Below are 24882 nucleotides of genomic sequence, written 5' to 3'. Positions count from 1 at the left end.
ACTGGGGGTCATCATACAACTTAGCCATTTCATCCAGGAAAGAGTCCATAGAATTAAAAAAAGGGCTGGCTTGTTCCATCAAGCGGTGAGCCCATGTTTGGGGTGTACCCTGGAGCAGTGAGACGATGAACCACACTTTAGTGCTTTCCAAAGAGAAAGTGCGTGGTTGTAGCAGGAAGTATAAATGGCACGCATTCTTAAAGGCACAAAACTTGCTGCGATCCCCCGAGAATCTCTCAGGAGTAGGGACCCAAGGTTCTGGAGGTGGCACCACTATTGTGGGGACCGATGCTGCAGGAGCAGAGGGCGAAGGTGCCCTGGCTGTCAGATGTGCTGAGGTGCCTGGAGATAGCGACTGTTCAAGTTGACGATAGCCATCTTGTAAGCCCTGGACTGCCTGGGTAAGGGCTGCGATCTGTTGGCACAGTGCTTCCATGGGTGAGGCCCCCCTTTCGGGCTCCATGTGGCTGGATCGTACTGTCACTTACCTTACAGCGGAGCCCAAAATGATGAGGGTGGCCTCTTGCATGGTTCCGGTCTAAGCACACCTGGTGGTGGGTACAGGGAGTGCGAGGGCAACGAAAGGGTGCAGGTGCCTGCAGGCAGGAGGCTGGAACTTGGAGATACAGGAACCTCTGCTGAGGAGATGTGGAAACTGATCACCAGACTTGTTCAACGGAAGCCAGATCAGGATCAACTGCAGAATCAGGAACAGGCAGGAGTTGGCAACAGACGGGCAGCGGGGTACAGAATCAGAAGGCAGAGCCGTAATCATAAGTCCAAGCCAAGGTCAGTATTGCAGGTAGAGGCAGGTTCAGCAGGCATGGGAGATCCAAGAGAATGGTCAGAAGATAGCCGGGTTTTCAGGAACAAGGTCAATCAGGCAGAGTAACAACAGGAACACAGGGACAAGCTGAAGACCATCCAGCATGATTTGCGGCAGCATACGTGCGTGCATGCACATTAGCATCTTAGCACATTGGCGCATGCGTGTTAGCACTAGCGTGGTCGCATGGAGGTGCCATTATACATGCCCACTCTGGATCTCATTTGTCTTTGGGTACGGTTCTGTGCATGCACATTGGCATTAGCGGAACGAGGGTTGGCAGCTGTTGCACAGGGACGGGTGCTTGCTGTGTGAGTTCTCTGAGACCCATCAACTGAAATTATAACAGAGATTTCTAGAAATGTGGACTTCAATCAGCTCACATTCCATCTAGCATTGCTTCCAGTGGCTACCAGAAGGTGGCCCTCTGCTGATTCTGATATTCTACAGTATTCATCTTATTCCCTCTCCTTCATCAGGGTACCTCCAGCACTTTCTACATCTACTGCAGGTATGCTCATACTCAATGTGTATTCTGTTTCAAGCTGGCACTTTGTCATTTCTAGCCTTTCGTTAATAGACTTTAGCCTGCAATCATAACATAATTTTAAAGATATTTATTCTAGCCTAGAACTGCGTTCCATTGTGTTTTGTTTGCTTGCTTGTTTGTCTATTTTGTTGCCCTTGTTTAGGTTAGGTTCAGGTAGGGCAAGTTATTGTCTATGTCACAAAAGTGTTACTGTCACTGGCAACAACTTGACTCAACTCAGAAAGGCTTAACCTCTTTGCTATGGTATTGCTCTTGCACTCTTCTGCTTTTGCCACTAGACGTGATCTGATCCCACTGGCAGGTTCAACTGCATAAATAAAACATCATTACTAGCTCTTGGTTAGGCCTCTAGCAAAAGGGACCTCAATTTTAATCTACTCCAAAATCATAATTAAAGCATGGCATCACTCATATGTTTTGGAAGTGTTCATGGTTGCAATTCAGAATGAATGGCACCACAGCATACATACGCAAACATATGTAGAAATCCCATTACACTATCAAGGTGCCTAAAGATGTGTGACCTTACCTTCATCTATGCAAATACCAACGATAGAAAAACATACAAATGACCACATTCAAAGCAAAGATTACCTGACTGTTATCCTTGTCCTCCAGAAGAGAAAACTGACAGTATAAAAATATAGTACTTTCCCACTGCTGTTGTCCTTCTCATGCCTTAAAAGGTTGATGATATAGAAAAAAGCAAGAAACAGGATGGCAGTATCTAGGAATCAAAATTGGCAGAGACACATTTACGTACCTAGATCTGAACCTATCCCATTTGCTTAAACACTTTACACTATGTTGTGCTTCATGGAGGTCTCTCACTTTTAAACCCCAATCTTTAGGAATACCCCTGTGGTTATACCCAGGATGTTTTTGATGTTTTTTGAGTGATCTGACAGCGCTCTCCTTACCTTCATTTGGGCAGGGAAGACTGAACCAGGGTGGCCTGGGGCAGTGGTTCTATTAGTGGTGAGTTAGTGGTTTTCCCAGCCCAAATACCATCCAATGGTAAAATTGGAAGTGGCGGACCTAAGATCATACGCTGCCCTCAGTAACAGCTTTTTGGGGCCCTCATTCGCACCTTTTTGTCATGCCCCCAATACGCACCACTCAGCTAGCATGGCACCAAGCCAGGGCGAAATACTTTCCCTGTTTCCCATACTTTGTCCCCACACACTTCTCTATGGGGTAACCATAATCTCGCTCATTTCAGACAAATACCTGACCCACATCTTTGGGCCAGCAGGGGCATAACTACTCTGAAACATTCTATAGCCAATGGGGAATTAGACTTAAATGCACTCCAGGCGCAATATTAATTACTCATATGGATGTTTTTTTTTTATGTCGTGTTTTTTTTGTCTCCAATTTTAGCATGCCTTTTCTGCACAATTCCCACTGACTCCCACTCTGGAGTCCAACCTTCTTTAAACAGCTGCTGACCTTGCGAGTGATGGGGAAGTCACTATCTTCAATCTACCTCAGGCTGTCTAACGCATATTCTACCAAACTGGAACACTCATTATCAGATTGGGGCAATGGACTTACCCAACCTCACTACGGACGACTGGGATGACTGTGTGATGACTTATCTTACCCACATGATTTCCTCTAAAGACCATTTTATCTGATATAAATTCTTACACAGAGTCTACAACACAGCACAACAGTTAGCTAACATATATATACTACTTTCAACACTCTATGTCAGAGATGCCAAACAATGACGGGTACGTTCATACACACTGTTTGGACCTGTCAACTCCTGTGGGAATTTCAGAGACCTGGTTCAACAGCTCTCATGATTGGCTGGCAACCATTCAAGGGTATAGCATTTATCACAAGGATAAAGAGGGTAAAAAAGGGGGAGGGGTATGCCTATATATCAAGAATAATGTACAAGTGAGTGTGAGAGATGACATCACTAAGGGAGCTAGGGAGGAGGTGGAATCCTTATGGGTAAAGCTCCAAAGGGATGAAGCTAAGGGGAAAATAATACTGGGAGTATGCTATATGCCCCCTAACCTGAAGAAAGAAGGGGAGACAGATCTATCACAAATTGGATGAGCAGCAAGGATGGCAAGTGTTATCATAATGGGGGATTTTAATTATCCAGACATAGACTGGGCAGGGGAAACCACGCATTCATTTAACCACTTGCTTACTGGGCACTTAAACCCCCCTCCTGCCCAGACCAATTTTCAGCTTTCAGCGCTGTCGCACTTTGAATGACAATTGCGCGGTCATACAACACTGTACCCAAATGAAACTTTTTATTTTGGTGGTATTTAATCACAGCTGGGATTTTTAATTTTTGCTAAACAAACAAAAAAAGATGGAAAATTTTGAAAAAAAAAAAAATCATGTTTCATAGTTTGTTAATTTTCTCCTTCATTGATATGCGCTGATGAGGCGGCACTAGTGGGCACTGATGGGCACTGATAGGCACAGTTAAGGCGGCACTGATAGGCACAGTTAAGGCGGTACTGATGGCCACTGATGGGCGGCACTGATAGGTACCACTGATGGGGGGCACTGATGGGCACTGGTAGGTGACACTGATGGGCACTGATAGGTGGCACTGATGTGCAGCACTGTTGCACTGATGTGGGCACTGATGGGTGGCACTGTGGGCGCTGATGGGTGGCACTGTGGGCACTGATGGGTGACGCTGGTGGGCAATGGTAGGCGGCACAGCTGCCTATTGCTGTGGGGGCAGATGATCGCCGTGATCAGGACTGATGTCCCTCTCACGGTCGCCGGTGATCGGGTTTTTCTTTCCTCCTCACGCTGTCAGCGCGAGGAGGAAAAATAGCCGATTACCGGCTCTGTTTTCATCACATGATCAGCTGCATTGGCTGACAGCTGATCATGTGGTAAGGGGTCGGGACCGACCCCTTACTCTGATCTATGATCAGGTGAGTCTCATAGACTCGCTGATCACCGGGCGCGCAGGCCGCTCATGCAGTAGACGTCGTCCCGGCAATGTAGATCTGCGCTGTTGCCGTCATTTGGCAATAGCGCAGATCTGAAGAGGTTAAGGGCATTAGGTAACAATTTTATGGGTCAGATGTATACGGATGATCACGGATGTGGATATACGGGGCAATTTAGGTAACAGCGATCACAGGTCAATTGGCTTCAGTATAAATCACACAAATAGGAAACATAAGGGGAATACAAAGACACTGAATTTCAAAAGAGCCAACTTCCCTAAACTACGAACCTTGCTAGAAGGCATAAATTAGGATAAAATCTTAGGAACAAAGAACACGGAGGATAGATGGGTTTGCTTTAAGAGCATATTAAATAAGGGCATTAGCTAATGCATCCCATTGGGTAATAAATTTAAAAGAGTGAACAAAAGTCCTGGATGGCTTAACTCCAATGTAAAAATGCATATAAAAGCAAAGGAGAAGGCCTTTAAAAAATACAAGGTTGAGGGATCATCCTCAGCATTCAGACTTTATAAAGAATGCAACAAGAAATGTAAGGGTGCAATAAGGACGGCTAAGATAGAACATGAAAGACACATAGCGGAGGAGAGTAAAAAAAAAAATCCCAAGAAATTCTTTAAGTATGTAAACAGTAAAAAAGGGAGGAAAGACCCTATTGGCCCCATAAAGAATGAGGAAGGACATCTGGTTACAAAGCATGGGGAGATGGCGAAGGTATCGAATTTATCCTTCTCCTCAGTCCTCACGAGGGAATCGGGGGGCTTCAGTAACCAAAACTGCAGTGTTTATCCTTATGACACGTCACAGGAAAGCACCTCCATGGTTAACAGAGGACAGAATTAAAATTAGATTTGGGAAACTTAACATTAATAAATCACCGGGACCAAATGGCTTGCATCCGAGAGTACTTAGGGAACTCAGTCAAGTAATTGCCAGACCATTGTTCCTAATTTTTACTGACAGTCTACTGACTGGAATGGTACCAGCTGATTGGAGAAAAGCCATGTAGCACCAATATTTAAAAAGGGCCCAAAATACATCCCTGGGAATTACAGACCAGTTAGCCTAACATCAATAGTATGTAAACTCTTGGAGGGGATGATAAGATTTTAGTAATGAGAACAGTATCATTAGCAGTAATCAGCATGGATTCATGAAGAATTGTTCTTGCCAAACCAATCTATTAACCTTCTATGTGGAGGTGAGTTGCCATCTAGATAAAGGAAGGCCCGTAGACGTGGTGTATCTGTATTTTGCAAAAGCATTTGACACAGTTCCCCATAAACGTTTACTGTACAAAATAAGGTCCGTTGGCATGGACCATAGGGTGAGTACATGGATTGAAAACTGGCTTCAAGGGCGAGTTCAGAGGGTGCTGATAAATGGGGAGTACTCCGAATGGTCAGGGGTGGGTAGTGGGGTCCCTTAGGGTTCTGTGCTGGGACCAATCCTGTTTAATTTGTTTATAAATGACCTGGAGGATGGGGTAAACTGTTCAATCTCTGTATTTGTGGACGATACAAAGCTAAGCAGGGCAATACCTTCTCCTCACAAAGCAAACAGAATATTGGCATGCATTAAAAAGGGGATTCATTCCAGAGATAAAACGATAATTCTCCCGCTCTACAAGACTCTGGTCCGGCTACACCTAGAGTATGCTGTCCAGTTCTGGGCACCAGTCCTCAGGAAGGATGTACTGGAAATGGAGCAAGTACAAAAAAGGGCAACAAAGCTAATAAAGGGTCTGGAGGATATTAGTTATGAGGAAAGGTTATGAGCACTGAACTTATTCTCTCTGGAGAAGAGACGCTTGAGAGGGGATATGATTTCAACTTACAAATACCGTACTGGTGACCCCAGTACAGTATGGGGCCAAAATGAGAATCATATTTTTTTTGCTTAGAATAAAAAGATCACAATTCTCGCAACGTAAAATCTTTCACATTATACAAAAAAAAAATGGGCTAACTTTACTGGTTAGGTTTTTTTTTTTTTAATTCATTAAAGTAATTTTTTCCAAAAAAATTGCATTTGAAAGACCTCTGCACAAATACAGTGTGACATAAAATATTGCAACAACCATCATTTTATTCTCTAGGGTGTCTACTACAAAATATATATAATGTTTGGGGGTTTTAAGTAATTTTCTAGCAAAAAAAAAAAAAAAATTATTTTAACTTGAAACCAACAAATGTCAAATGTTAAACTTTTTACTTACAGACAAAGTCTAATCCATTGAAAAATTATTACAATGTTTATACTTAAGTTCAACTGATAAAGAATGTTTTGATTCTTGGCAGACTGCCCAGTTTTTTCCTTCCTTTTTTGATGGCTGTGGCTTCAGAAGAGCAGAGAGAATTCTTTTCATAGAAAGAATCGGGAAACACTTTAGTCAAGATTGCGATAACGATTCTTGACGATTAATCGTGCAGCTCTACCTGGGGCTGGATCCTAATACTTTAGAAGTAGATTCTATGCAACCTTTTATGCAAGGAGGGAAATACTCCTCCCCGCCATCAGCATGGCACTCCTCCATCAATGCCGTACTGCCCCCCTATATAAACCCACCTACAACAGCAGACAATGCCCTAGGAAATTAGACAAGATCTGGAATGAGTGGATAAATGCCCCAGGTTCTTACCAATTACATGCCCAATCTCTTAAAGAGATAATAAAGGTTGCTGGGAAAAAAAAAAAAAAAACTCCTCCCTGCAAGACAATGCCATAATGTGCTAGTATGCGTTGCATACTAGCAATTTATGAAAGACTTACCTAAAAACGAAGCCCTTCAGCAGCCCGCTGTCACCACTGACAGGGCTTCCATCTTTACTCGGTCTTCCTTCAAGGTCTGTGGGCTCTGGCCGTTTGAATGGCCGAGCGATGCATGTGCTGGTGGTGTCACCAGCTGCAGAGACGGTGCACATATGTAAGAGATATTTCTTTATTATAAGCTTACCTGTAGGTACAAGTGTCCAAGTGGTGTTTTCTACCAATGTAATTGTTGCTGATACGCATCTGCCTCCTTTACTCCTCTAGTTGCCCCTCCTTTCTTCCCATTATCCCCTCTGAATGCTCACAGTGTGCTATGCTGTATAACATTGAACACCTAGAGGATTCCATACATGCCTGTGCAACTAAAGTATTATGGATATGATGTACTGTCTCCAGATGGTAATCAATTTCAAATTATTGTGTCATCCTTTTTGCACCCTTTCCTTTTTTTCTACCTGACTTGCTAACCTGCTGGAAGTTTTATGCGACTGATACTGTACTAATGCCACTGCGTATAAGATATGTATTGTATGTGATCCTGCCACTCGAATTGTAAACTGCCTTGTTTAACATTGTATAATCTCAATAAAACCTATAAATGTTTAAATCTCATGATGGCAGCTCAGAAGCTATCACCTTCATAAACAAGTCAGCATTGGAAGTTCCCAAACTTTCTTGGCAGGTTCGGTTTATAGGTAAGACCGCTTAAGAGAGGACAACAGTCCATGTTCAGGGCAGGTGAAGGCCTGTCATGGATCCTCATCAAACAATAGAAAGAGAAAAAGGTCAAATCATCAATTAGTAAGCAGCGAGAAAGGTGCACTGCATGTCGATTAGTGTATACAATTGGTGGGAGACAGCATCAGATGTGAATCGGGAGGAACTTGCCTAAAGGAGAGAGAGATGAGGGCGTTCTGGTGAGGCTGGGTATCCGGTCTTTAGTAGCAGTGGAGAGATGGCACTGAAGGCAGCACTTTGTAGAGAAGAAGCAGCTCTGGAGGGTCATAAAGAAAAGAGAAAGACGCCTCTAAGTGCAGTGATTAAAATAATTATTACAGGTCACAACAAGATTAAAAACACTTACATGATAGTAAGATGTCATAGGCATATAATGATTTTCCCTAATGCAGATCGCTGTAATCCTCATCTGTCTGGGGGAGAGAGAGAGCCATCCTGCAGTTGTCAGAGTCCCTGGTGATGTGGATTGGCGAGGAGCTGAAGTTGCGATGAGGCGGCCCGGGTTCTGGAACCAAGCTGAAACGCACATGCCCGATGTGACATCAGGTGAAGATGATGGGCGGTAAGGCATTTCGGAGCATGCACAGCTTCTTCGTCAGACCTCAGTGGTCTGGCGAAGGAGCTGTGCATGCTCCAAAATGCGTTACCACGCACCACCTTCACCTGATGTCACATTGGCCGCGTATGGTCCAGCTTGGCTGCAGAACACAGACCACCTCATCGCATCTTCCCCCTCCATGTCACCAGGGACTCTGACAGCTGCACGACAGCTCTCTCTCCCCCCCAGACAAGGATTACATTGATCAGCATGAGGACAAATTATTATATGCCTATGACCTCTTACTATCTTGTAAGTGTTTTTAACCCCCTTGTGCCTGTAATAAATATTTTGACCACTTAGGGGTGCCTTTCTCTTTCCTGTAAGAACTCGCCTGACTGCTTCTGTCATAATGCACCCAAGCACATCAGACAAACACATTTCAAATACGTGTCTGTGTACCTTGCTCATGGAACCAACTCATGCCCAACTGAGTGCAGCTGGGCATGGATGAAGACAAACAAGATTACTTAATATGGCAAAGAACAATGTGATAAATGTAGTATTTAGCACATAGTTCCTCTTATGGCTTGTCACAAGGCCAAAATAACTCTAATTTGCATTGCATGGCTATGCTTTTTTGCCAACCCTTTTCAAAGGGTAAATAAAGGTTTACCACTTAGATACCCAAACACAATATATACATATAGGTATTCACATTATTACATTTTTTTACAATCATTTTGAAGCTGGAGAACATGCATTTTAAAATGACTGAAATGTATGAACCCGCGTCTTCAAACAACATGAAAATTTAGGGACATAAATTACTACTCTTCTTATAGCAATGAGTTCTGGCACCTCGCTCAGAAGTGTTGTACATCTTTCAGATTCAAGTTTTCAGACTTTCACCTGTGTTTATTAAAGGACACCAGCAACAGCACATTAAATAACTTTCATGGAAAAAGATGTGGTGTCACATTAAAAAAAGGGGTAAAAATTAATTAAGTATTCCAAACCTGGTCACTGAAATCTTCTGGGAAGATCCTCTGCAGCTCAGGATCTGTAAATAATTGACAGATAATATTAATTGGCTTTGGATTAGTGAGCAAGCAGAGAATCATACATTAATATTTGATCAGAAGATGATAGAAATCCTGGCAGGGGATCCTGCGAGGGCAGCCTGGGTCTGTGTAGAGTAGAGCAAAGAACTCTCACTGAGATTCTCCCTTTAGCCTTCCCTGAAACATTAAAAAGAGGAACAAAAATAAAAGTAAAAAAGAGCTCCGCTGCCCCATTAAATGTAAACTGTTACCTGACACTACAACTAACCAGTCTTAAATTGACTTGCAAGGAAATAAGTGTTATCTTTTTAAAGAACACAGGCTGTTGTCAAATAGCCAAGAGAATCGCACAGTGAGAACCAAATGTTGCATTCAGTGCAAGGTGGGAGGGGAGTATTTGTAAGCTTTATAAACAGTCCTTTGATTTAAAAAGAAGACACAAAAATATGTAGTCATACAGCTTAACATGGCACTGTATGTAAACCGCTTAAGTGAATCCATAGAGAGAAGGTATATTGTTCTAATTTGGCACAGAGTAGGAAACAGCTAGAATTTCTGTCAGGTTTTTACAGCGGTGGCTGTCTACATTGTGGACATTCCCCCCTATATTTGTGCTGATGACCACGGTCACTCTTTGGGACAGGAAGTGAAGCAAAGTCTGCCCAACAGGACACAGAAAGCAAACAAAAAACTGACGGTTAAAATGTCTATCTAAAACAAAATAATAAATATATTTTGACTGTGGATACCATTTAACAGCAACTATAAACATCTAGTGTGTCCAGTAATAAAACTGAAGGAATGAGAGCAGAGAAGAATGTCCAGAGTTCTGCAAATCTGTTTATATAATTTGCTCTTTTCTTACAAGTGTTCTAATCAACTATCAATATGCACCATATGGCCAAAGGTTTGTGGACACCTGACAATGACACTCCTATGAGCTTACCGGACATCTCATTGCTATACCATAAATCTGTCCCACCCCACTCCTTCACGGCTATAACAGCCTCCAATGTTCAGAAACGGCTTTCCACAAGATTTCAAAGTAGGTCTGTGGAAATTTTCCTCATTCAAGCAAAACAGAATAGGGTCAGGTACCGATGTTGGGACAAGAAAACCTGGTTAGCAATCAATTTTCCAATTCATCCTACAGGCGTTCAAACAGGGGATAAGGTCAAGGCTCTGGGCAGGCTACTACTTTATGGAGCTGGCTTTGTGCACTGAGGCACTGTCATGCTGAAAGCCCTTACAGCTAAAAGGTTAAAAGCATCTATAAAATGTCTTAGTATGCTGTAGCTTTTTATTTTTTTTATCAGAAAAACTTCATTAGGTTTGTACAAACATACAGGTTCCAAAAACAGATATCCAAATATCTCCATTGCATATGGTTACAACATTACAAACACTCCACTCCATATTCCATTCCATTCCAAAATGAATAAATTATGATTCTCAATTCTCTTCCAAAGTGTAAAGCAACCAACTGCAGAAATTAGCATGAAAAATTCCATTGACTTGGATTACACAAGCATTTCAACAAATACCATGTAGAGACCAGCAACACATTACCCCAGCAAGCTATCCAGTTCCACGGGGCCAGTTCAGGAATATCTAACCATCCACCCCATACTCTTTCAAATTTAAATGGGCATCCTATATGTTGGTAGATTACCAGTTGATAGCTGAGAGTGGTGCCCATATGAGTTACCCATTTTCTATGAGTAGGAAGTGAAGCACCTTTCCTGTAAAGCAAAATAACTCTTGGAATAGGGCCAATGAGACCACTTCCTTAATAAATGCATCTGCAATTATGTCATCAAGCATACCTAATGCAGCATTTGGGGTCCAAAGGTATAGTACACTGAAATGCTTCATTAATGGTAGAATGTATGGATTCCCAGTATCTGTGTAACTTTGGACAGCACCACAGCAGATGAAAAAGATCTCCAAGATCCCTGCTACATTTAGGACAGGCGGGGGTCAGGGAGAAGTCCCATCTTGAACAATTTCAGAGGAATATAGTATACTCTCAACAAGATGTACAGTTGGGAAAGGCGTTGAGTGGTATTTAATGAACTATCATGCACTGCCTTCAATGCCATCACTCATTGCTCACTGGTGAATTCCCCCAGATTGGACTGTCACTGCTCCACTGCCTTGCAGGGACATGCTTCCAAATAGATGGATAGTAAAGATGCTTAACCGCTAGATACAACACCTTTCTGTACATTACTACATTGCAATATACCAAAAATGGGGGTTGGAGAAAGAGAAAAGTCAACTGATATGTTTTGAGCCTGTGACTGCATGGTGCAATTGTGCATAGTAGAAGTGCATAGACTGTGTGTATGATATATAGTTTGTAAAGAGAAAATTATAACTATTTCCCCCGCCCTAAAGATATGTTTTAAATGCGTAATGCCATATACATGCCATTTAGCGGCATACAAAATCTTAGAACAACTCCAGGTAGGTGTAGTTGTTCCAGATAGGGATATAATGAGTAAAAACAGTCACCCTCTGCATTTGTTTCGCTTTACACTACACCTTATGCATTAAACGATAGGTAGAGAAAAGTCAATTGGATTCAGCAAAATATTGGGCTTCTAATTCTGAGAGAGAGGGTGCTTTAGTATAATGTAATAAAATGGACAGGGAAGAATCACAGATTGACTCCTCATTCTCCTCCACCCGAGCCATACCTACCCCCAAATGCTGCAACTGAGCAGCCAAAAAGTATATCTAGGCATTCGGGAATGCAATCCCCCCTGCACTTTTTGGGAGCTGAAGTTGAAAACAATGGGAGGCTGTCAGCTCTGGTAGTTAATTGCAGCCACTTGCATGTAATCTCTCATGCAATGATCATGAGTGAGTGATCGGCTCTGGACGCATCCAATCGCAGTGCAGGTGGATTTAAAGATGTGAATGCACCCTATGTGAATGGCAGTTATTAGCAGCCAGCCTCCCATTGCTTTCAATGGAGCTGCATTTCACAGCTAATCAGGGGAACCCTGCTGGGGTTCTCACATCTAATTTTAGTGTGGATGCATTTGCAAGTTTGAATGCACCCTATGGGTTAGTGCACTCAGGCGTTCAAGATGCTTATTTGATCCTCTGACAATGTGTTTGCTATGCATTTGCCATGCTTTGACATTGCATCGCGCAATAAAGGAAAACAAAAACCAATCTCAAAACTCCTTGTAACACTACTACAAAGGCTAATGTAAGCTGCTATATGACCAGCTGTATTGATTACAAATTCTAGTAAAAATGGCCACATTGCGCAAAGAAATAAAAGAAAAAAAAAATCATCTTAGATTTGACTTGAATGTGCTGTGCTAAATCTTACACTGCCCCTTCCGAGGGCTCCAACAAATATTGCACACAAGGTTCAGGACCAGGTCCTATGGATTACTGCATGTGATTATTTTTATTTTCTAATCAGGGCTGCAGTTGAAGCTCTAGGCTCCTCTTCATCTGCTTGCCAGGTTAGTCTTACCTGATCTGGAGAGAAAAGATTATATGTATAAAGCTGAATGAGTCAATCTCCCTTCCTGATCAACATAAAGAGCATGTGAGCAGCAGGTGAGAAAACCTGAAAGCAAACAGCTTCTTGAAGTATTTTCTTTTTGGAAAACGAATAAACTTGTGAATCCTGCGTCATAGGTGGATTAAATGAATAAGAAAACATTTGGCATCACTCTACCCGCACCATCAATGCTGGTAATACTGTGGTGCACGATGTGCAGCAACACCTCCCTTGGTGCAACTTCATCTAGGACCATAAGCCAGCATTCACTGACAAGTCTTTTATTTCCTTTATGAAAGCACATTGCAGAGTGCAAAGTACAAAAAAGTACATAATCACAAACTTTCATGATTAAGCCTATGCTAGTCTTAGTTATAATTTCCCCCCAAATCTCACTTAAACTGAGGGGCTTTTCTAGCCCAGAAAGCTTTCAATTATTCAGTCAAATGAGTCTGTTAAACACTCGCTGCCCATAGTACATTTACTGTGGGCAGCAGCTCCAGGCTAAGCGAAGTACAGGTACCTAGCGACTTACTTCCTGGTGCTGATCTGTGCTGTGATTGGTCACAGCACAAATCTGTCAGCAGGTTACAGCCAATGTTCTTGGCTGTATACCCGCTGTTTGGCTGTGGCCAAGCACAGCACAGATCTGTGTGTGTTTTGTAAGCAGAACACACAGGATCTGGCTGGTTTCTTACTCCCTGAGCTCTTTTCATTCAGGGAGAGAAGCCAGCCAGATTCTGTACAAGCAGCACATATACACTTGCATATACTTGTTGGGCACATTTAACTGCTTGATTGCCCTCTACAGTTAACCCTTTGGATGCCCTGTCCCCCAGCCAGTGTCATTAGTACTGTGACAGTGTACAGTATTATCACTGATCACTGTATTAGTGTCACTAGTGACTTCAGTGTCCCTCAGTGCCAGATTGCCCGCCACACTATCACAGTTACACTAATGCCCTGTACACACGGTCGGACATTGATCACACATTCCGACAACAAAATCCATGGATTTTTTCCAATGGATGTTGGCTCAAACTTGTTTTGCATAATCACGGTCTCACAAAGTTGTAGGAAAATCCGATCGCTCTGAACGCGGCGACGTAAAACAGGTACGTCGGGACTATAAACGGGGCAGTAGCCAATAGCTTTCGTCTCTTAATTTATTCTGAGCATGCGTGGCACTTTGTGCGTCGGAATTGTACACACACGGTCGGAATTTACGCAAACGGATTTTGTTGTCGGAAAATTTCATAGCCTGCTCTCAAACTTTGTGTGTCGGAAATTCCGATGGAAAAAGTCAGATGGAGGCCAGACACGGTCGGAATTTTCGACAAAAAGTTCCGATCGCACATATTTCATTGGAAAGTCCGACCGTGTGTACAGGGCATATAAGTTGCTGATCACCGCCATTACTAGTATAGTGTCTGTATGAATCAGTATCTTGTGCACGATCAGATCTATACTAGTATCCCCAAAAACACAGTTTGGTTTTTACCAAAGACATGTAGCAGAGTACATTTTTGCCAAAATTTATGAAGACGCATTTTTTTTTTTTGTTTGATAGGTTTCATTAACCACTTGCCCACCAGGCCAATTCTGACGTTTCTTTCCTACATGTAAATATCATCATTTTTTTGCTAGAAAATTACACAGAACCCCCAAACATTATATATGTTTTTTTAGCAGAGACCCTAGAATATACAATGGCAGTCATTGCAACTTTTTATCTCGCACTGTATTTGCGCAGCAATTTTTCAAACGCTTTTTGAAAAAAAAAAAAAAAAAAGTTTCATGCTTAAAAAAAAAAAACAAAACAGTAAAGTTAGCCCAATTTTTTTGCATAATATGAAAGATGAAGTTGCGCCAAGTAAATAGATACCTAACATGTCATGCTTTAAAGTTGCACACGCTCATGGAATAGTGTCAAACTTCGGTACTTAAAAATCCCTGTAGGCACGGCTCTAAAATTTTTTACTCGTTACATGTTTTGAGTTACAGAGGAGGTCTAGGGCTAGAATTATTGCTCTCGCTCTAATGTTCGCGGCGACACCCCATATGTGTGGTTTCAACACCGTTTTCATATATGGGCGGGACTTAAGTATGCATTCGCTTCTGCGTGTGAGCACACGGGGCCTGGGGCACTTTAAACATTTTTTGTAAACATCCCTTGCAATAGGAATATGGCATGACAGGACCTCTTTACAGTGAGATATGGGGTCAATAATACCCCATTATCTCACCTCTAGGCTGGGAAGCCTAAAATAAAAACAAAAAAACAAAAAACGATCACGGCTTCTCAGCTGAGGCGGCACGTTATTTTGAATGCAGAGGCCGGGCGTGACGTCATAACATCGCGCTCGGCCTCTGACGATCATAGAGACTCCAGCGACCATCTGGTCCGCCGGAAATCTCTATGGTGGAGATCCGGGGCTGGCAGATCCGTTCTCCCACTCATCGATCGCAGCAGTAAGTCGGTAGAAGCACCAGAGGGCGGCAAGAGGGGGAGGACGTCCCCTCCCGTAAGAACAATCAATCGGCTGACCCGTCGCTATGACCGTTCTTATGATGTAGGGAATCGCCTGCTGAAAACGGAAATATCTGAATGATGCCTGTTGCTGCAGGCATCATTTAGATATACCACCACAAAGTTATCGTGTCTACAAAATAGGGGATAGATTTATGACATTTTTATTAATAATTTTTTTTATGAGTAATGGCGCGATCTGTGATTTTTATTGTGACTGTGACATTGTGGGGGACAGATCGGACACTTTTGACACTATTTTGGGACCACTGGCATTTATACAGCGATCAGTGCTATAAAAAGGCACTGATTACTGTGTAAATGTCACTGGCAGCGAAGGGGTTAAACACAAAGGGGCGATCAAGGGGTTAACTGTGTTCCCTCGGCATGTTCTAACTGTAGGGGGGATGGGCTCATCAGAACATGACAGAGATCAATCACTGCTCCCGATCACTGGGAGCAGTAGATCCCTGTCATGTTGCTAGGCAGAACAGGGAAATGCCTTGTTTACATAGGCAACTCCCCGTTCTGCCTCTCCATGCCACGATCGCGGGCCACCGGCGGACATCGAGTGCCACGGATGACGCAGCGGCGTACGGGTACGTTGTTTTGTGCACCCGTGCCCACTTTGGCAACGTATATCGGTGCCAGCCGGTCAGCAAGTGGTTAAAAGGATAAGGAAATACAGCTCTTATATTTGGTTGATTAGGATCCTGACACCAAGGTAATAACTTCAGAATCATTCATGTTAGTCTCTACTAACGTTTACTTTCTAATGTCCATGACAAAGACAAACCGAGACAAACACACAATATTATATTTGATCAAAAGCCAATATACACACCACTATGTTTTTGGATTAAGGTAACAAACTAGAGCACCAGAAAGAACCTTTATGCAAACATTGGGTTATGTAATGTAGCTAGGCCGTTGTGAGACGTGAACCCCAGGACAATGGGGTGTGAGTGTGTGTATATGCCTGTGTTTTCATACAAATAATTAGCAAATTATCTTACTAACAAATATAGACACAAAAAATGCATCCAATTTTAAGTATTGTAAAGCATCCAGAATGGCCAATAGCTGGGATCTAAGTTAAACCTTGGTGCCAGAGGGCTCGAATGAGCCAGAAGAGTAAAGCAGTTCAAGCTGAATTAGCCTCAGACACCTTCTCCTTCTATATCATAATGCTTGCAAATATGTGAGCTAAGAGTTGCCTTGGGACACATCGCTAACAGATGCAGACTTCATAGCTCGGAGTTTTGATCATCGTGTCTGGGTGAGGCAATCCTACAATCTTTACAGCACACTTCATTTTGTCGGGTCTGTAGCTTAAGGGCAACTGAATTCTTTCATGAGTAATTTTAATGTTTACATGTTCCTCGGAGTTGGCTTGAATACTAAGTTTTCATAGGCCAAATTTGTTTTATGAGCATGTTAATGCACGGATGGTTCCCATTGTAAACCTAAAAGCATGAATTCTACCAATAGTTACATTTTTTAAATAAACAGAACACAGAGTGGCTGGGAATACAGTCAATGCCTGCCGTCTCCTGCAGTCATTACTGGCTCCCCATTAAATTTTGCCTTATTTACAAGTCTTCCCCCCTACTTTTAAAATTCGGCTCCATCCCTCTATATATGAGTCACTTATCCCCAAGCTTAGGACACCATGGCACTACACATATTCAAGAAACATATGAAAATGATCTACAGGCCACAGCTATTTACTCACCAATACACACCTACAATTTTAATATATTATTAACTAAATGGGATGTGGTTCTTTGGCCTTGCAGTCCCTTACAGCAGAGCACAAAATGGGCTCAACTGAGCTCAAAAATAAGGTCTCATGGCCTACAAGAGATTGTTATATGTGTGGTAGAACTATTTAAATATCAATACTGGATGGACAAAATTATTATTGTTACAGGTACTTATGTAGTGCCATTCATTTACACAGCGCTTTACAGCTATACAAGGGAAAAAAGTATTTGATTCCCTGCTAATTCTGTATGTTTGCCCACTGACAAAGAAATGGTCAGTCTATAATTTTAATGGTAGGTTTATTTTAACAGCAAGAGACAGAATAACAAAAAATCCCAGATTTTGGTGGCAAAACCCTTGTTGGCAATCACAGAGGTCAGACGTTTCTTGTAGTTATCAATCAGGTTTGCACACATCTCAAGAGGGATTTTGTCCCACTCCGCTTTGCACATCCTCTCCAAGTGATTAAGGTGTCGAGGATGACATTTGGTAACTCGAACGTTCAGCTCCCTCCACATATTTTCTATGGGATTAAGGTCTGGAGACTGGCTAGGCCACTCCAAGACCTTTATGTGTTTCTTCTTGAGACACTCCTTTGTTTCCTTGGCTGTGTGTGTTTTGGGTCATTGTCATGCTGAAATACCCATCCATGACCAACTTTCAATTTCCTGGCTGAGGGAAGGAGGTTCTCATCCAAGATTCAACGGTACATGGCCCCATCCATCCATCGTCCCTTTGATGCGGTGACGTTGTCCTGTCCCCTTAGCAGAAAAACACCCCAAAGCATAATGTTTCCACCTCCATGTTTGATGGTGGGGATGGTGTTCTTGGGGTCACAGGCAGCAATAATCCTCCTTTAAACACGACAAGTTGAGTTGATGCCAAAGAGCTTGATTTTGGTCTCATTTGACTACAACACTTTCACCCAGTTCTCCTCTGAATCATTCAGATCTTCATTAGCAAACTTCAGAAAGGCCTGTACATGTGCTTTCTTGAGCAGGGGGACCTTGCGGACGCTGCAGGATTTCAGTCCTTCACATCGTAGTGTGTTACCAACTGTTTTCTTGGTGACTATGGTCCCAGCTGCCTTGAGATCATTGACAAGATTCTTCTGTGTGGTTCTGGGCTGATTTCTCATCGTTCTCATGATCATAGAAACTCTACGAGGTAAGATCTTATATGGAGCCCCAGACTGGAGGAGATTGACAGTTATTTTGGGTTTCTTCCATTTAAGAATAATCACGCCAACTGTTGTCACCCTCTCACCAAGCTGCTTGGCAATGGTCTTGTAGCCCATTCCAGGCTTGTGTAGGTCTACAATCTTGTCCCTGACATCCTTGGACAGCTCTTTGGTCTTGACCATGGTGAAGAGATTGGAATCTGATTGATTGCTTCTGTGTTTAAAAGAGTGCTCCTAATCTCAGCTTGTTACCTTTATAGAAGACACCTGGGAGCCAGAAATCTTGCTGACTGATAGGGGATCAAATACGTATTTCACTCATTAAAACGCAAATTAATTTCCATACAGCAGGCATGTCCAAAGTGCGGCCCGCGTTCTGATTTTGAACGGCCCGCCTGGTTATTTAGACATATATATCTTTTGTGGCCCCGGCGATCTCCCAGTGCCACAAAAGATGTATATGCCTTGGAGAAGACAGGGCGGAGGCGGGACGAGCGCCGTGCACACATAGGAGAATTTCCTGTTTACGGGCAGCCTCTGTAATAGGAAGTCCCGTCTCTGGCACTGCCATTGGATGACTGTTCTGTCCATCAAAGGAGGCAGAACTTTCTATTAAAGAGGCCACCGTGTAAACAGGAGATTCTCCTGTAGGTAATCTTTGGCGCTAGTGAGTGCATTCCTGGCAATGGTGCTGCATTCCTGGCAATGGTGCTGCATTCCTGGCAATGGTGCGGCATTCCCGGCAATGGTGGGTGCTGCATTCCCGGCAATGGTGGGTGCTGCATTCCCGGCAATGGTGGGTGCTGCATTCCCGGCAATGGTGGGTGCTGCATTCCTGGCAATGGCGGGTGCTGCATTCCTGGCAATGGTGGGTGCTGCATTCCTGGCAATGGTGGGTGCTGCATTCCTGGCAATGGTGAGTGCTGCATTCCTAGCAATGGTGAGGCTACATTCATGACAGTGGTGGGTCTGCAGATGGGCACTTGTAAGGCTGCAGATGGGCACTGACCCTTATTTTGCTTCACAGTTCTTTATTTAAAATGTTTTTTTTTTCTGAAACTTCTCTCTTAAAGTGAAGGTGCGTGTTATACGCCAATAAATAAGGTATATTCAAATAATACGCCCAAGTTCATCTCTTTACTCACACACAGCCACAAAGGCAAGAGAATTCTTATTGGGCAGTGTACTAGTGCCTGAACGAACACACTTAGACCGAATTTTAATGGTTCAAAGAATGTCAGGCAAAATGGTCGGCCCTCACGCATGTTCACTTCATCAAATCTGGCCCTCTTTGAAAAAAGTTTGGACACCCCTGGCATACAGTTAACTTTCTTGATATGAATTTTTCTGGAAATTTTTGTTGCTATTCTGTCTCTCAATGTTAAAATAAACATACCATTAAAACTATAGACTGATCATTTCTTTGTCAGTGGGCAAATGTACAAAATAAGCAGGCGATCAAATACTTTTTCCCTCACTGTATTGTGCATTTACATAAGTCCCTGCCCTCAAGGAGCTTACAATCTAACGTCCCTAACTCAAATTCATACATACTAGGGCTAATTTAGACAGGAGCGAATTACCCTACCAGCATGTCTTTGAAGTGTGGGAAGAAACCAGAGTACCCAGAAGAAACCCACGCAGGCACAGGGAGAACATGCAAACTCTAGCCAGGTAGTGCCGTGGTTGGGATTCAAACCAACGCTTAGCCACTGTGAAATACAAGTCCTTTCCAGCTAAACAGAGCATATACAATATAGTATGTATTAAGCTATATACAGTATAATTTTATGATATATAGTATAGTAAACTGTATGATTAATCTTTGTTTCAGAAACACAACTACTTTCTCCATTTGTGCAAACGACATTCTAATATATATCAAAAAGCTTTACACACACACACACAAAAAAAAAAGGAAAAACAGGGGAGATGGTTCAGTTTGTCAAGCAACTAAAACATATCTATTCTATCAAATGAAGAAAATAGTGGGTTATTGGGAGCATCTTTTGTTCCACATCCTGTTGCTAATTTTTTTAAATCTGGGCACAGAGAATCGGATTGTTTACATCTGCAATAAATATAAAGGGTATACTTCAATAGTAATTGAAAAGGGCACATAAGGAGCTCAGAACTTCAGTTTGCCATGCAGAAGAATTCCCATACAAACCCACTGCAAAACGTGTTGCTGCCTCTCACATGCAGAAAGTTTTATGCAGCATAATGTCAGTACTAACATGTTCCTCACAGACAATCCAATCTCCAGTCACATGAAACCTACCTAGGGTGTTTTAATCTGATTGGTGGTGCAAAATACAGAGAGAAAAAGATTATCACAACATATGCTTCAGGAAGTACACTGTTCAATATTATGTAAGGAATAATTTCTGGGTGAATTTAGTAGACATTTAGACGGACGCATAGTCCAGTGCCTGCAGGAATGCATTGGTAGATCATTAATTGGCTTCACTTTCTGCCTTAAATTGCTATTTAAAGCAGAATTACACTGAAAATATTTTCTATATTGAGTGGAATAGAGCTGTACAAGTCTAACCGGGAGCCTAAATTTACAGCTTTACCATTAAAATACAGATAGCATCACTTTTGGTAAAACAGTCCATTACCACATTCCTCTCCACATTGAGGGTAACCCATGAAGTAGAATACGAACCTATAGTCTAGCGCTAGGTTCATCCTGTGCATGCATTACATTCAGCTTATTGATTTCTCAGGCTAGGGATGTACTCCCAAGGATAGCTGTGTCTGCTCTGAGTATGGATTCAGCCACAGGAAAGAAAAATATATAAAAAAACAAAAAAAAAAAACAAAACAAAAAATCAAAACAAAACAAATGTAGCTACCAGGTTTGTAAGCAACCAGTACACAGTTTTTTTAATTTCTAACAATTTTTTACCCACACAGTCTATCACAGTTGGGATGTCCAAAAAATGAAGGAGAGAAGGCCTAAACCTTGTAATCATAACCTTAGAAGCAGGATAAGAGGTTCAATAATTAGGAAAGGGCTGTGCAGCCAGACAATCAATCTTATAATAAGAATTTATGAGAGCCCTCACAACATATTCATCCCAATTGATTGACAAAAAGGAATGTCCAGAGCCTGGAATTAGTAAATCTGCCCTTAACCCCCATCTCATCCTTTTGCGACGAAAGAGGGATAGGAATTTCAGGCTCCTTAAGAGGGGCACTCTCCTGGTTGGGATCAATAAGGCTGGAAAAAGGAATTTCCTCAAGATGCTGCAGACCTCAGGATATAAACCATCCTCCAAAGGAGTTACTTGTAGCAGGGCACTTGATCGATACACTTGCTGCTTGTCCTCGCGAATATAGGGCCATCGAATGATGGATACCTTCTGCCAAACAGAAAAGGTGGGGCAAACATCTCATGACTCAGCTGAGGCGATCTGAAAGGCAAGGAATTGACAGCAGGAGAAGGATCCACCTAACCCACCCCCAGGCAGTAAACGCGAAGTAGTACCTGGGACTTTATGATCTAAAGCAGGGGTCCTCAAACTACGGCCCTCCAGCTGTTGCAGAACTACACATCCCATGAGGCATTGTAAAACTCTGACATTCACAGACATGACTAGGCATGATGGGAATTGTAGTTCCTGAACAACTGGAGGGCTGTAGTTTGAAGACCCCTGATGCAACCCCTGTTGCATCTTTCCCAAAAAGACTCATGGCTGTATTAGATCAAAAGGGTAATTCTACTGCTTCTACTAAATTCTGAGCAAAGGGTCTGAATACTTAGGACCATGTGATATTTCAGTTTTTCTTTTTTAATAAATCTGCAAAAATGTCAACAATTCTGTGTTTTTCTGTCAATATGGGGTGCTGTGTGTACATTAATGAGGAAAAAAATTAACTTAAATGATTTTAGCAAATGGCTGCAATATAACAAAGAGTGAAAAAATTAAGGGGGTCTGAATACTTTCTGTCCCCACTGTATATCTATATCTATAGATCTATATATATTTATATGTATATAGATATATCTATATCTATCTATATATAGCTATATAGATATATATATATATATATATATATATATATCTCTATATATATATATATATATATATATATAGAGATATATATATATATATATATATATATCTATAGATAGATAGATATTTTTTTTAGATGTTCACGTCTCTGGCTGGGTTCACACTTGTGCGATGCGTAAACCAGCGTGATTCCTGTGCGGGTTTCCACATCGCACCTACATTGACATCTGCGCACCTCTGCGGGTGTCAATGTAAAGTTAATGACACCCCCAGATCATTTCATAGATCGCAGTGTGAACTATGTAATGGTGCAGAAATCGGATTGCATAGGTGTTCACACCCATGCGATCCGATTCCAGTGCGGACCAAATAAAGGGTCCTGTACCATTTTGGTGCAAATACAATATGATTTAGGGCCGGTTTCCACTGCTGCGGTGTCCGAGATCGGATGTGATTCGCACCGCACTGCAGTGCAAATCACATCCAATTTCTGTGCGATGCGATTTCAACCATACAGATAGTATGGCTGAATTTGCATTGCATTCGGACCAAACTCGTACAGGACCCTTTTTTTGGTCCACAGCAGAATCGGATCGCATGGGTGTTCACACCCATGCGATCCAATTCCTGTCCGAGTTTGCAGATCGCACTGCGATATACGAACTGATTTGGGGGTGTCGTTAACTTTTAGGCCTGGTTCACACTTGTGTGATGCCAGACATCGCACAGGCATTGCATGTAATTCGCAGCGCACTACCGTTCACATTACATGTGATGTCTGTGCGGTGCGATATCAGCCGTAAAGATTGTATGGCTGATATCGCACCGCTTTAGGTGCAAACGCGCACAGGACCCTTTTTTCTGTTCGGACCAGAATCGTATCGCATGTGTGTTCACACATATGCGATCCGATTCATGTCCGAACTGTCAGTTCACAGTTCGATATTCGAGCTGAACTGGGGGTGTCATTAACAATGTATTGACACTCCCCAGCGATTCGCATATAGCAGTGTGAACTGACATGCGAGTCGGTGCGATGCGGGAACCCGCAGTGGATTCGCAGTGTTCTCGCATCGCACCAGTTTATCAATTTTTATGTTTATCAATTATGAAATATATTTTATTTTAATTCATTAATAAATATTTATACTTGCCTGGGGTGGTGGAATTCTGGAATAATATACTTGCTGATATCAACTCCATAGGGGGACTACAAGTCCCATATAGCCCAATACCTCTTCTACTAGGTATATGTGACTTTCTAGAAGTCACATGGGGGAAGAAACTATTCATCTTCTATACCACACTATATGCTAGGAAAGCAATCTTACTGCAGTGGAATCAGTCCCAACCGCCCACCAAACAACTCTGGCAATCTCTGGTAAATAAGGCGCTACCATTATATAAAATGACATATATGGGAAGAAATTGTCCAAAAAAATTTGAGAAAATTTGGGCAGCGTGGGTGAAGGCAAAACACTTGACTATTGAATGAAATGGGTTCGGGCCCGTTGGGATTTACTTTGACTTACCCCCAGGACTCTCCAAATTATATATGTGTAGACTAGAATGCTCTAAGTTGAAAGGTGGGATCCCTTGCACTTACACCATATATTGATATCCTTAATAAGTGTATTAATATCTTCTTCTGAAATGGATAACTGCTATGATAATTGAACTTTACTCACACCAAGTCATGTAACTGTTTTATGCATGTCATTTGTACCCAAATCTAACACGAAGTGAACTGTTTTTGTTGTGAAAATTTAAATAAACTTTTATGTTAAAAAAAAAAAAAAAAATTTATACTTGTATACTTTATTAAAACATTTTTTTTAATGATTATAAATGTATTTTGCATTTATATGAATGGTGTATAACTGCATTACATATGTGGATTACATTCATTTACTATACACCACTCACATTTAAATAGGCACATGTATGATCTTTAAATATTGATAAAAATAATGTTTTTTTTAATAATTAGGTTAATGTATATTGTGTAGGGGGAATTTAACTTTATTATTTTATTAATATGTTGGGGAATAATGTGTGCTGATTCGTGTTACACTTTTGTATTTTACGCTTCCTCATACTGTAATCCCGCTACATCACGCGAGATTACAGTGAGAGGAGCCGTTCTGAGGAGTTCCCGGCGTTTGAGAAGCGATCTACACACTTTCATAAACAGGCACTCAGAGGAGAGCGATCTCCTCTGAGAATGCCTGAGAACTGAATCGCGGTATCTTACCGCAGTTTCATAAAAGGACACCTTAGAGCTGACTTAACCGGTACCAGAAAAGGAACACTATATAATTTTATGAAAATTGATTATATATTACAAAATAAAAAATTAGTACAGAATAAAAACAAGAAAGTTAAAGCTCTCATTTG

The 24882-nt window shown here is 42.0% G+C and overlaps 1 protein-coding gene across 6 annotated transcripts in view; it reads right to left on the bottom strand.

Moving 5' to 3' along the window:
* The window catches only part of DENND1A (DENN domain containing 1A), a 1561519-nt gene that overhangs the window by 1296997 nt on the left and 239640 nt on the right, over positions 1-24882 (bottom strand). For all 6 annotated transcript variants that reach the window (XM_073600378.1, XM_073600371.1, XM_073600373.1 and 3 more), the window contains one exon: positions 9410-9453. In XM_073600378.1, coding sequence (XP_073456479.1) covers positions 9410-9453 — 44 coding nt within the window. The remainder of the gene's footprint in view (positions 1-9409; positions 9454-24882) is intronic.

Source organism: Aquarana catesbeiana, linkage group LG09 (assembly GCF_042186555.1).
Source record: "Aquarana catesbeiana isolate 2022-GZ linkage group LG09, ASM4218655v1, whole genome shotgun sequence".
Lineage (NCBI taxonomy): Eukaryota > Metazoa > Chordata > Amphibia > Anura > Ranidae > Aquarana > Aquarana catesbeiana.
The sequence above is the reverse complement of the archived record's forward strand: the minus strand, read 5'-3'. Positions and strand labels throughout refer to the sequence as shown.